This window comes from Poromitra crassiceps (assembly GCF_964638095.1).
Source record: "Poromitra crassiceps genome assembly, chromosome: 5".
Lineage (NCBI taxonomy): Eukaryota > Metazoa > Chordata > Actinopteri > Beryciformes > Melamphaidae > Poromitra > Poromitra crassiceps.
The window spans coordinates 26,165,845-26,178,859 of NC_139642.1; the positions used below are offsets into that span (position 1 = coordinate 26,165,845).

At 42.9% G+C, this 13,015-nt stretch overlaps 1 protein-coding gene across 1 annotated transcript; it reads left to right on the forward strand.

Moving 5' to 3' along the window:
- The first annotated feature begins 710 nt into the window (after positions 1–710).
- On the forward strand, positions 711–12,353 carry ilvbl (ilvB (bacterial acetolactate synthase)-like). Its single transcript, XM_083637147.1, has 14 exons — positions 711–1,133; positions 1,863–2,064; positions 2,537–2,664; positions 3,485–3,735; positions 3,873–3,972; positions 4,574–4,671; positions 5,028–5,164; positions 6,382–6,516; positions 7,145–7,259; positions 7,834–8,003; positions 8,268–8,338; positions 8,452–8,523; positions 9,166–9,271; positions 10,861–12,353. The coding sequence occupies exons 1-14, from the start codon at positions 1,020–1,022 to the stop codon at positions 11,037–11,039; spliced, it is 1,878 nt and encodes a 625-aa protein (XP_083493273.1). The 5' UTR covers positions 711–1,019; the 3' UTR covers positions 11,040–12,353.
- Positions 12,354–13,015: the final 662 nt, after the last annotated feature.

Below are 13,015 nucleotides of genomic sequence, written 5' to 3' on the forward strand. Positions count from 1 at the left end.
GATTATAATTAAAATAGAGTATTACTCTATTTTTTTTTACAATTAAATAAATGTAATTGATTTTAAAGTAGGTTAATCAATGAATTAACCATTGCATTTCCAAATAGCATATACAGCATTATGGTAAAATATCTGAAATTACTCAGTTTGGGTAGGCTATAATGAACGACTACTACTGATTCTGATGCTTTCTTGTGTCTTGGCCTTTGCCCTCATAATAAAAATGTTGCTGCAACTTGTCATCTCATTCTTTTCTCATTTGAGCCAGAGCCGTGACCTTTCTCTGATATCATTTGGCCGACGACAGCATGACACGCCCACGCAAGCTTCTCATTGGATCACTGGCTTGTCTTTTAGGAACACGAATTGTTCTATTCACAAAGACGACGTAAGTAATAAACAGCTGAGTCAAGCGCGACAGAAATAGCCAAACTAAAAACGGACATTGTGCCCTTTTGCTTTCACAATAAAAGCACAGTATTTATTGATCTGACGTCAATGCTGTGGAGAAAGAAATACTATAGACTCATCCTGTATGTATGTTTTCTTAATTTTCCACTTTGGTAGCCTACTTATTTGATTTGCTATCGAAAATATTTTGCAGCATAGTCGCCAAATACTTTACATTGAAAATAATAATCGGAAGTCTTGAATGTAATTCTGGCTTGACACTAGCCCTGCGCTGACAGCCTGTGGATCTGTACGGAAAATGTAGGTGGAGGTGCATCTATCGGTCATTTCAAGTTGAAGAAGAGCCGACCACATCCATTCACAGCCTTTGGAATCTAGTTAGACAGCACTTCACTTCCCTGAAAAGGACCTCTTCAAAATCGCCTTTGAAATGGGCGTAACGTTTGTTTGAGCAGCTTCACAGTAGCCTACTAACGTTACCCCGCACAGTGGCGGTAGCCTAGCCTGAACCAGCCAGCTGCTGAATTAGACGAGTTTAGAGTAGGTTTGGACATTAATTATATATTTGATTTGAGTTAGTGCAGAAGGCGTTGCTTCCGCGTCTGCAGATGGAGTCGTTTGAAGCTGTCGCCACCGTGATCGGTTGCTCTGTGGGCATTGTCTTGGCTGGGCTTGTGTTGACAGCCTATAAACTTGGCTTACTGTATCAGTTGTTTCACAAGGTAGGTTTGCTTAACTCAATACTGTAACATAACCTCAAGACTGTTCTATTGACTTGTGTCTCGTACACCTGCCACGTCACTCAGGGTAATGTGCTAGTAGTAGTGTGTGTTGTGTTGCTGTCTATTTGTTATTGCTTTGTCCAAATGCATTCTCTTCTAAACTAGCTGTGGGTTGTTGCACAGACCACCAGCCATAGCAAATTAACCTGCACTCTCCCATACTGGGATAATCACCTGTATTCTGTATCACAGGTGAAAGGTAAGCTCGTGCAGGGGCCCTCTCCACTCATGTAATAAGAGAGGAGGTAAACTTTGGACAGCCTTTTGGCTTTCTAGCACAAAGGTTATCACAACACCCTGGCTCTTTAAGTGGGTGTTGCACAGAGGCCAGAGGGCAGAGGCACATCACAGCCACAAGCATGGGGACAATATGCTCTTATTGTGCAATGTGCAGGCCAGGCCAATAGAGTGACAAGATGGTGTGACAGATATCACCTTTAATACTGACTCATGCCAATTATAACCGTACATGTGACAGAGCTTTATTCTAGTTAAATAAGTGTTTCTGCATAAAGTGTGTGAGTTTACAATGTTGTTAACAGTTTGCCTTTTGAGCACTGATAATCAAATGATTCAATAGATAACAAATATTTATTTATTTATTTGGAATAAAAGCTCAGACACTTTTCCTGCTGTGTCTGAAAAGCCTCTCTTCTGTGTTGCCTGTAGACTGAGAGCAAGAGCCCGCGGCACGGTGGCGAGAGCGTGGCAGAGGTCCTGCGTGCTCACGGTGTCAAGTACGTGTTCACGCTGGTCGGCGGACACATCTCGCCCATCCTGGTGGCCAGCGAGAAGCTGGGCATCCGCATTGTGGACACCCGGCACGAGGCCACCGCCGTCTTCGCTGCTGATGCTGTGGCGAGGCTGTCAGGTGCGGTGCAACAACGCAAGACTACAAAGAAAAAGTTCATGCATCGGTCACATTTGAGACTATCTCAAATTATCGGCAGTTTTGGTGGGAAAAGTAATCAGGAATGTCACACAAGTCACACACTATACACATTCTTGTGCAATATCCGATTATCATTGCTTTTTAATGTCCCTCCCCAGGAGGCACATGGTATGCGTGACATTATATTGTCATTGGGACGTGTGTGTGGAGACACGGTGCCCCTGACCAGTGCCTTGGTCAGGGGCATTGACAGGAGTATTAACCCTAACATGCATGTCTTTTGATGTTGGGAGGAAACCAGAGCACCCGGAGGAAACCCACACGAACACGGGGAGAACATGCAAACTCCACACAGAAAGGACCTGGGATGGACCGGTGTTCGAACCCGGGACCTTCTTGCTGTGAGACAACAGTGCTAACCACTGAGCCGCCGTGCTTCTCTCTCCACCAGGCACTGTGGGTGTAGCAGCGGTGACCGCAGGCCCGGGCCTCACCAACACAGTGACGGCAGTGAAGAACGCTCAGATGGCCGAGTCTCCATTGCTGCTCATGGGAGGAGCTGCTGGTACACTTCTGCAGGTTAGATTCAACATGAGGAGGATACACATGTGGATGCAAATGTGATTTGACTGTAATTCTTTAGCCTGTGCAAGTTGTGATTCACATGATTACGTTTGAATAGAATAGAATGGATTAACAGAACGAGACGGAATGTCAGACACAGCATAGAGACACTGCGGAGCGCGTCATCATTCAGAAACCACGCCCAACACGGGGGGGGACCAAAAACTCCCCCCCAATCCTGGAGTTCTCCTGTCATGTGTTGCACACAAAGATCATATATACGGAAGATGAACACTCCAACTTACTTCCTTGACAGCTAGATCCACATTTTTCTTCTCGCCAATTCTCAATGTTTTGCTCGGGAGTACGAAAAAACTTTAATTGGCTTTAATAGGCCACACCCATCACGGGGGAAAGCTCTCCATTCACTTCCAAACACCAGCGTCATTTTCCTTGAATTAAACATAGCTAAAAGCTGTTGTGTGGTGGGCTGCGCAGACAACAAATGTAAAAAATCGCCAGTTAAAGTTTTTTGTACTCCTGAGCAAAACAAGGAAGCCATTGAGAATTGGCGAGAAGAAAAATGTGGATCTAGCTGTCAAGAAGTAAGTTGGAGTGTTCATCTTCCGTATATACGATATTTTTGTGTAACACGCAACCATGCACGTGACATAGGAGAACCCCCGGATTGGGGGGGGGGTTTCCGTTTTTCCCCGTCTTGGGCGTGGTTTCTGAATGATGACGCGTTACGCAGTGTCTCTATACAGTATGAGAGCCTTTTAAATGTAGTCCACTTCCTTGTCTAACCTCTTCATGAACTGTGGCTGTGATTCAGGGCAGAGGAGCACTGCAAGATATCGACCAGATGTCTCTGTTCAAGCCGCTGTGTAAGTTCTGCGCCTCCATCCGGACGGTCCGGGAGATCGTGCCGACGCTCAGGAAGGCACTGGCCATCGCCCAGTCCGGAACCCCCGGGCCCGTCTTCATAGAGTTCCCCATCGACACCCTCTACCCCTTCCACCTGGTGTCCAAAGAGTTCATGGTTAAAAACCCTCCCAAAGGCCTGATGGGGAAAGTTGTCTCCTGGTATGTTAGCGGCATCTCTATTAGAGTTGATATGCGTATAACTATCTATGTAGAATACAATTGTGCAGTGTGAGAAAAGGCCAATGTCAAATACAAAAATATGTCATAACATAATGTGATGGTCTCTTTCATGTAAGGTACCTCCAAAACCACCTCTCCAACCTGTTTGCTGGAGCCTGGGAGAGCAGAGATGTGTCTCCGCTCCCTGTTCAGATCCCACAAGCCACAGATGACCAGGTACTGCAAGACTGTCGATGTTCTTTATAGTTCAGCTGACTTCAGGGTCCTGATGATGTTCGATTTTTCACTCGAATACTGAAAACTGTGGAAGAACATTACCTTTATGTAATATCCGCTGATAATGGTTGACTTTTCTGTGACAGTTTCCCAGCCTGATCCATCATTATAAACCCTTATTTAGGCCAAATCTCAACCAGCTTCTTAATACTGTATGTCATATTTTGAGGTGTGAGGTTTTAAGTGACTTCATTGCATGAACTATATAATAATAGCTTAGCAGTCAGACACCTCCCTCACTATGGACAGGCTTCCTACACAGTAAGAGTATGGAATTTCCATGCATGACGCGAAAGGTGTGTCGGCAATGTTATAATGATGCTGGGGGGCGTGACAAATCGCCTTATTTTGACGCTCTGGGAATGAGAACCTGTTGGTATCCCGATGCCAAATATGGTCTGTGAAATCTACCAAGAAATTTGAGTATGGAACAGTATGGAATTTTTTAAATGGGAAATGTGTAGGAACCCTGTATGGAAGTATCACACTTTTTCAACCTGTTTTAATGTTTTAATGTAGTGTTGCTTTCATACAAAACCAGGTGCAGAAGTGCATAGAGCTGGTGAGCCGAGCCAAGAAGCCTGTCATTCTCCTGGGCAGCCAGGCAACGCTTCCTCCAACGCCTGTCGATGACATCAGGTACAGGATATGCATGTCTCCCCCACCTTCCTATTCTATGTACACCTGATCTTCATCACTCTTTTTTTACCTAGCATGTCTGTTATATATGGATATTCAAGGTTACAGGCTTATTTACTTTGCTACTGCCTGGGAACAGCTTTTTTTTTAATCCTTGCTCGCCTTACTGTTTGGCTGCTTATGATGTTGCTAAATTTACAATGAAATGCATAAAAGTACTTGAGTGGCTTCAGGTCCATTCACCTCACAACTATTTTTCCTATGAATCTTGGTATGTAGTGACAATGGTAATTATCTCTATCTATTTTGCCCTGAAGGCATCGTCATCTGGTTAAACATGTTTGCTTGTATTACAGGAACGCGTTGGAGTCCCTTGGCATCCCCTGCTTCCTTGGGGGCATGTCCCGTGGCATGCTGGGTAAAGACAGTCCCATCCACATCAGACAGAACAGGCGAGATGCTCTGAAGGAGGCTGACTTGGTGCTGCTGGCAGGTCAGACATACGTTCTTACAGTCAAGTCTTCACAGTCACACGTAGAGTTATGACCTCTCCACTGCTAATATTAATCGCAAAGACTTTGACAATTACTTTTAAATGGACAGAAAACTTGATTGATTGATTGATTGATTGATTGATTGATTGATTTAAAGCCGCAGACACACCAGGCCGACGGCAAAGAAATAGTGGCAACGAAGGCCGACTGTTGCGTCGCCTGTGTCGTGTCGGTGCCAAAAAGTTGCACTTGAACACACCGCAAAGACTACAGCCGTTGCTCAACTAGCACGTACATTCTGTGACTGTGGATATACAAAGCAGATACATACATGAAACAAAACTGTGTCTACCATGTGCCTACCATTTTCACACCACTCTCGCTCACCACTTAGACAGCTTCGAAATATAGCTACTTCTAATCGCAAATATGTCTGATAAAAAGTTGCAAATGGCGCTGCCTGCCGTTGTCAGCCCTTGCCTGGTCTTTTGATTGTGGGAGAATAATAAAGAAAATGGCGGAGGTGAAAAATAAGGAGAAATCGCACTAAATGGGTGATATCATACAGCGACAGGCTCAAGCGGCTTTCCCGAAGGCCACGTCGTTGTTGTGAGAGTATTTGTGTAAAGAGATCAAGTTGAAAAATAAGAATGTTTTGTGGGTGCCCTCTCTTCTCGTGTAGTCTGGCGCCAAAATGCGTAGCATCTGCTCTTCCGGTAGCAGATCCGGCTTTGCAGACCCGGCGGATGCGTAACTTTTGTGCTCCGAAAAACAATTCTGCTCTGAAAACAGGTCGTCAAAGTAACCTACAGTAAATAAATGTGTGTAACACCAGATAAAACCAACTTTCTATGGCGCAGCGAAAATACTGCAGCAAACAAAGAAACACCGCTGGATCTGCATGGCGGGGCTTAGAGAGGAAGATGGAGGCAGCCATGAATGGATCTTCTCAGGCTCTTCTCCTTTGAGGGAGTGCCTGGTGACTAGAGGTCGACCTCTACTGGTGACGCGAGGTTACTTGCAAAGACTAGGGCAACAAACGCTGACCGAGGGCCCAGACATTGCTGACGGCCGACCATCGGCTTGGTGTGGCTGGGGCTCAAACCAGCTATCTTAAAAAAATATATGTTTACTTTACATTGAGATGTATTTTCAAAGTACCCTAAATTATCCAGAATTCCTAGAGGCATGTTAGCATTGTGTCTTGTGTTTCCAGGCACCGTGTGTGACTTCCGGCTGAGCTATGGCCGTGTCCTGAACAGACGCAGCAAGATCATCGCTGTCAACAGAGATAAGACGCAGCTGCTGAAAAACGCAGACATGTTCTGGAAACCCACTGTTGCAATTCAGGGTACGTTCACAACCCCACACTTGACGTCATGATCCATGATCGCTGGTATAGAGCTGAACAGTCACAGACACATCTCTTGCCCTGGAAGTGAGTTTCCCATTCATTTTCTCCATAGACATTAAGAAGAAATCCTTATATGAGTTTTAAGGCTGGAACCAGGCCAACCCGTGACCTACTGAATTGTTATTTTGTGAAATGTTTTATGGTCACTCATGATTCAGTAGGTCACGGGTTGGCTTGGTTCCAACCCACTTCCGGGGCAAGAGATGTCACGTGACTGTTCAGTTCTATTGCTTGATGAAGTACAATAGGAACAATATGCTCTTCAAAAACATTCTACATTTTCTCCCTGGCTCTCATTTCGTAACTGAGCACATCTGTCATACGTGATCATTGTCGGGACAATATTTATTATTATTATTATTACTAATATTTATTATGACGTGTTGTTTTGGAATTGTATCTTTGACTTTTACTAATATTTGGTGGTAGGTGATGCTTTGATCCCTTTACTTGTAATGTTGGCAATCTGGCCATGTAAATGTATTCTACTGCTCCATTCATCATAAGTCCTTCTGGATCAGATTGGAAGCTGAATGCCTCAAATGTAAATCTTGTTCTATTTTAGGGGATGCTGGTTCATTCCTACTACGGCTTTCTAAAGGCCTCAAGGGCCATAGATGCCCAGAGGAATGGCCTCAGAGCCTCAAGGCAGGAGACGTCACCAAAGAAAATGCAAACAGGTAAACAGGGCTCAACTCTTTGTACCATGTGTGTCAGTATATAGTGTAGAAAGAAATGCAAATAGTCATTTTTTTCTCTACAGAAATGTCACCCAGGTAAATTCCTGTACATCTATACAAGTACACCCTGTTCCTGGCAATTAAAATGATTATGTGTGGTCTAATTGCATATTCCTTTACCTGGTGTATGAGTAGTATCAAATTCAATGATGTCACCATTACCATAGGTGATCCAGAAAAGTGACGGTGTACAACAAGACATTCATCGAATCTTAAAAAAATTAGCTGATTGGCATGAACACACACACACACACACACACACACACACACACACATACACACATACCTTCACACACACACACACACACACACTTGACCTCCATGCCAAGTTTCAGCCTCCGAGGGCGAAAACTGTGCCCGCTAAAGGGTGGTGAACTTTTTGTGGACCGACTAACCGGCCAACCAACCGACAGAGTAGAGCTAAAAAAAAAAGTCCTCACGTGTCCCTCCCACACACTCTCATCATTTGTCCCATACATAAATCAGTTGGTTTTGTTTGTGTTTGTTGAATCAGGGGTAAAGCTGACGAGAAGACAGACCACCACTTGAATCCTCTGAAAGTTCTCCACTGTGTGGATGAGCTGATGGCAGAGGACAGCATCATTGTTGCTGATGGGGGCGACTTTGTGGGCAGTGCTGCTTACATCATGAGGCCGAGAGGACCTCTGCGCTGGCTGGATCCAGGTTCGAGCCCCATGGGACTTTGAAGAAGAACTGTTGAGACTAAGACAATGGGTGTTGGCAGTTAAACATTAGAGAAGAGGGCTTGTGACCTAACTTAGATTAAAAATAATAAACAATTGCAATATGTCCGTCTGTAAGTAATTAACTTGCATACAGCAACACTATAGTTTTTATGGACAGTGTTTCCCTGCATTTTGCCAGTATCGAACATGCTTCTTTAAATTAGTCTTACTGACATGACCTCATTGTTCCATATCCTTACAGGTGCCTTTGGGACCCTGGGAGTTGGAGGAGGGTTTGCCCTGGGGGCAAAGCTGTGCCGCCCCGAATCTGAGGTATAGTCATGATTCAGACTTTTCTGAATGTCTGTTTGTCTCTTCGTCACTTGAACAGTTCTTCCTCTTCATGAATGAGATGGTACTTGCTTGACTTTATCTGTCACTTTCAGGTATGGATCGTCTATGGTGACGGCTCCTTAGGTTACAGTGTTGCAGAGTTTGACACATTCACCAGACACAAGGTACAACTGCCAACACACTATCTTACATTTGCATTTACCGTAACTGACTCTCTTATCCAAACCCACTGTGCAAAGGTAGAATAACTATTGAAAGCAGTAGTAAGGAGTCAAAGGGTCATAACCACATGGCCCAGACAGTAGAGGAAACACATATCCCTGTGTTGTTTGAATGTTCAAGTATATTATGGAGTATTGATAACTAAAGTGAGGCGGAGAAGGTCATTTAGTTTTGACCACGTTCATATATTTCACCATATGCACTCGGGTCAGACTGATATACTACTTTGCCAATTTATCGGGCCAATATTGGCCTTTTTTTTTTTTTTTATCTGACATTTGCCAGTAAATGTTGTCCACATCCAATATGATGAATATATGATGCAGTTTGTGTGATTATGTATTTATTGTATATTAATTGATCAATACTACACTGGGTGCCTATGGGAAACCCTTGGGGAAACCTGAATTGATTGTAATGCTACATTTTGATGGATTTTGGACACATTTAAAGACCTTCAAAAACCCATATGAGGCACACCCTATTATGGACTATAATGATTTAATACTCCTGAATTGTCCCACCAGTCAAATACAGTAACTCAGATATTTTGCCCATTCTCTTCTCATGCTCTTCCTCCCCAGACACCAGTTATAGCTGTCGTGGGCAACGATGCGTGTTGGAGTCAGATCTCCAGAGAGCAGGTGCCCATGCTTGGCAGCAACGTGGCATGTGGCCTTGCCTTTACAGGTACGTGTTCTGTGTTGATAGCATTCTGTTATATCACCACACAGCCATCTTGGTAGGAAAATAACCGGTGATTGTAATCAATTAACAGGTGATTGCAATTATTGTAAACCGCCATATAGGTAGGAAATGCATTGTGACATCACAGGAATACTGTGAATAGGACTGACCAGAGCAATCTAGTAAGAGAGTGGCGTCAGAGGAGGTCCAAAATGTGTGACTCATTAGCCAATGAACAACCAGGAAGGGGTCTCGCGCTACTTTTGAATGCTAAAACAAAGCTGATATTAATGTACAATTTGATTCTTAAAAAAAACTTTCAAAGTACAACACAAACTGTTAGGGGTGGGAATCACCAGATGCCCACGATACGATACTAAAACGATACTTGAGTCACGATACGATAGTATTGCGATATTGTGATATTGCCGATATTGTGATATATTGAATATTGCGATATATTGAATATTGCGATATTTCGATATATATTGCGATTCCTTACTTATTCAACTGCAAATGCTGTCCCCAAAGGAAAACTTTGTCAACATCTGGTTTATATAAGAACAATTTTCCAGTCTGTACATCTGACTTCAACCATTTTATTGCAGCAACATTGTCAAGTAGACAGACCAACAACTTTCATAAAGTCATGTCATAGTTGCATGCACCTGACAAACTGAACTGTTTGTTACAGTCTACTTACAGTCCACCTTAACTGGATGTGTGTGTGGACTACTGTACTTAGGTAGTTTTTGAACAATTAGTCCAAGAAATGGCATGCTCAACTCCAGTCTTCTTTTCTTTGGGTGCCAGCCCAGTGGAACATGAGAAACACTCTATACAGCAATTGCATATATACAGAATGGCAGCACTCACAATCTAGTTTAGAGTTAATTTAATGACGCACAGCAGTATAATACAGACGTTTCAGCCTGATGAGGCTTTCTTCAGTGTGAAGAAAAGCCTCATTAGGCTGAAACGTCTGTATTATACTGCTGTGCATCATTAAATTAACTCTAAACTAGATTGTGAGTTTTTGAACAATGCAACTTCACTTCACTTGCACAAAACATCTTGTGCAGCCCATTCAGTAACTGGGGAATTACTAAATTACTGTTATGACAAAACTGTTACTGTTAAAACAAAATTAAAATATGCTACCGTTTGTTTACTGCTGGCCTTGGAACTAAAGTTTATAGTAGCCCGGTGGCCTGGCATGGCCTGCAATTTTTTTTTTTTTTTTGCAATATCGATACAATATCGTCAGGCAAAATATCGCGATACTATGGTGTATCGATCCCCCCCACCCCCACCAGACAGTGCTGCTTAATCCAGGACCTTACTTCCTGGAACTCTTGAGAGTAAAAAACTGGTCCATTGGAGTGAATGGAGATGTCGTGACTCTTCTATATACACAGCTCTGGGACTGACTATCTGTTGTGAGGACTCTTGGGCCCTATAATGCATTGTCTTCATGAAGGCTTTGAGATGTCAGACTTACAGTCCAGCTTGTATCCCACACTTGTGTTTGTGTTTTCACGTGTGATGCATGCACAGACGCATAACAAAGCATCTGTTTTCTCCTTTTGCAGATTATCACACAGTCGCCGACGGTTACGGAGGCAAGGGCTACCTGATTGGGCGAGAGGACGACGACCGGCTGAGTGACATCATCAGGCAGGCTCAGAAGGAGAGCCGGGAGGGCAAGGCCATGCTCCTCAACGTTCTGATAGGGAAGACCAACTTCAGAGAGGGCTCCCTCTCCGTATAAGAGCAAGCCACGGGCTGTGCTGTGATTCTCTGAAGCAAGAGGTGTTCTTTCTCCTTCACTTGCAAGTTTTCTTTGGCTTCCCTCATAGACTTTGACTGGCGAGGGCAAGGAAGGGTTACAAGGGAAAAGGAGGATCGGATACTATTAAAGCCCAGCCCAGCCTTTACCAGAACTCTGTTAATCCTATGTGGCCTTAAAGCGATATTTCACTTTGGCAAGACATTTCAAATTTTTAGCATGCTTGTGCCGCATATGAGTTCACGAACCGGTCAACCGCTAATATATGATGTCGCTTTTATCTTGATCATTTTGACTATGAAGGCAGCTTATATCAGGGGTTGACTGTTCATGAACCTGTGTTCGGGGCCGGGCACGCAAGATAAAAGAAAACGTTCTACTAAGGTAAAATATAACTTAAGATCTGCCAGCCTAGAAACTCAAAAGCTTTTCACGTTATTGTGAAATTGCACGACTGCTGTATTTCAGAAGGGAAGGAGGGTGAGAACTGTGTGCTTTGATGAGGGATTGAAACTATTCAGGAACTTCATTGTGACCTTACTTCACCTGTTATAACTTGGGATATTTCATGTGAATAGAAGAATGATTGATATTGGTCTGCTTGTGAGAGCGCATTGGTGTTACTGAAGAAATCTGAGCAGCCTTTTCTGCTGTTATGAAGTCGACATGGAGCGTTTTTATCAGTCATAAGAGACCCAATGACTAATCCAAACCATGCTGATGAACACACATCCCCCTTCCCCCCAGAAAGTGAAATCCGGTAGAGAGCGGTGTTTAGCATTGCTTCAGTAACACAATACATAGATGATACTTTACATCTTCATCCAAAATATTCATTTATAAATTGTATGCCTTTAATCGTTGATTGTACATTCAAATACATTGAATTGTATAGGGGAAAAGAGTATGTCTGCTGATTCAGTTATGTATTCAAATTATTTCATTGTAATCATTGTGGACATGCAGGGGTGTGGGCTATGACTAAATATGTACTGTATAATATTGATTGATTGATTGATTGATTGACTGGTTGATTTTATTTCCGTGTCATACACCAAATGGTGAGACATGACAGTACAAGTAAACATCAGTAGAGTTCATCATACACATAAGTACAGATTCCAGATTTATGTATGTATATATATATATATATATATACACACATACACATTTCTGTATATTGCACTATAATTAGCATAACTTATGTACTCTCCAGGTGAACATAGGTGTATGTGGATCATCTCTCACTTAAACAACGAATAATATGAAATTATTTAGAATTTTGAGAAATGTGTTCAAAACTTTTGACCCATGATTCAATCAAAAATAAATCTACTGAAATTGATTCAGCATTGTGTGGGCTTTTTAATGTTTTATCTACTGACATGCACAAAGACTAACTAATTGTACATGGGATTTTTTTTTTTTTACATCTGGTTATTGTTTCACTGTTTTAGGAACTATGAAATCAGATTAAACACTGAACAATTTGAAGTACACATTTTTTTTATATATTTTTTTGCGAAGAGTCGACTGAAGGCCTCGGGGTAGGCCTATAACTTTTGCCCTACTAACCTACTTCTACTTCATAGTGCAGTTTTAATTTTAAACGGTAGATGGCAGACTGTTAGTACATTTTACTCTAGACTAGAGTTTATGCTGATGTGGCAGCAATGACTTTAAATGCACACCACCTGGAAAAGTCAGCTTGTGGATGTTTCAAGACCTCGCAGACCTCGTTTCAAGAATTTGGTTTGTGAGATTCGAGGGCAAAAATGTATTTATTCACAGTTACAGAAACTTTGCCCTTAAAGAGCCGGAATATGTGCATTTCTATTGCTCCATAAACGATGTTTTGCTGTGCCTGGTCTGAAATTCACACACGCGCACACATACGCACGCACGCACGCAAACACACACACACACACACACACACACACACACACACACACACACAC

What these genes read in the sequence shown, in the direction of transcription:
- ilvbl (XM_083637147.1), top strand. Translation starts at nt 1,020, where the DNA reads ATGGAGTCGTTTGAAGCTGTCGCCACCGTGATCGGTTGCTCTGTGGGC. An exon ending in TGTATCAGTTGTTTCACAAG is followed by an intron (nt 1,134 to 1,862) that starts GTAGGTTTGCTT and finishes TGTTGCCTGTAG; the next exon opens with ACTGAGAGCAAGAGCCCGCG. An exon ending in ACGCCTGTCGATGACATCAG is followed by an intron (nt 4,672 to 5,027) that starts GTACAGGATATG and finishes CTTGTATTACAG; the next exon opens with GAACGCGTTGGAGTCCCTTG.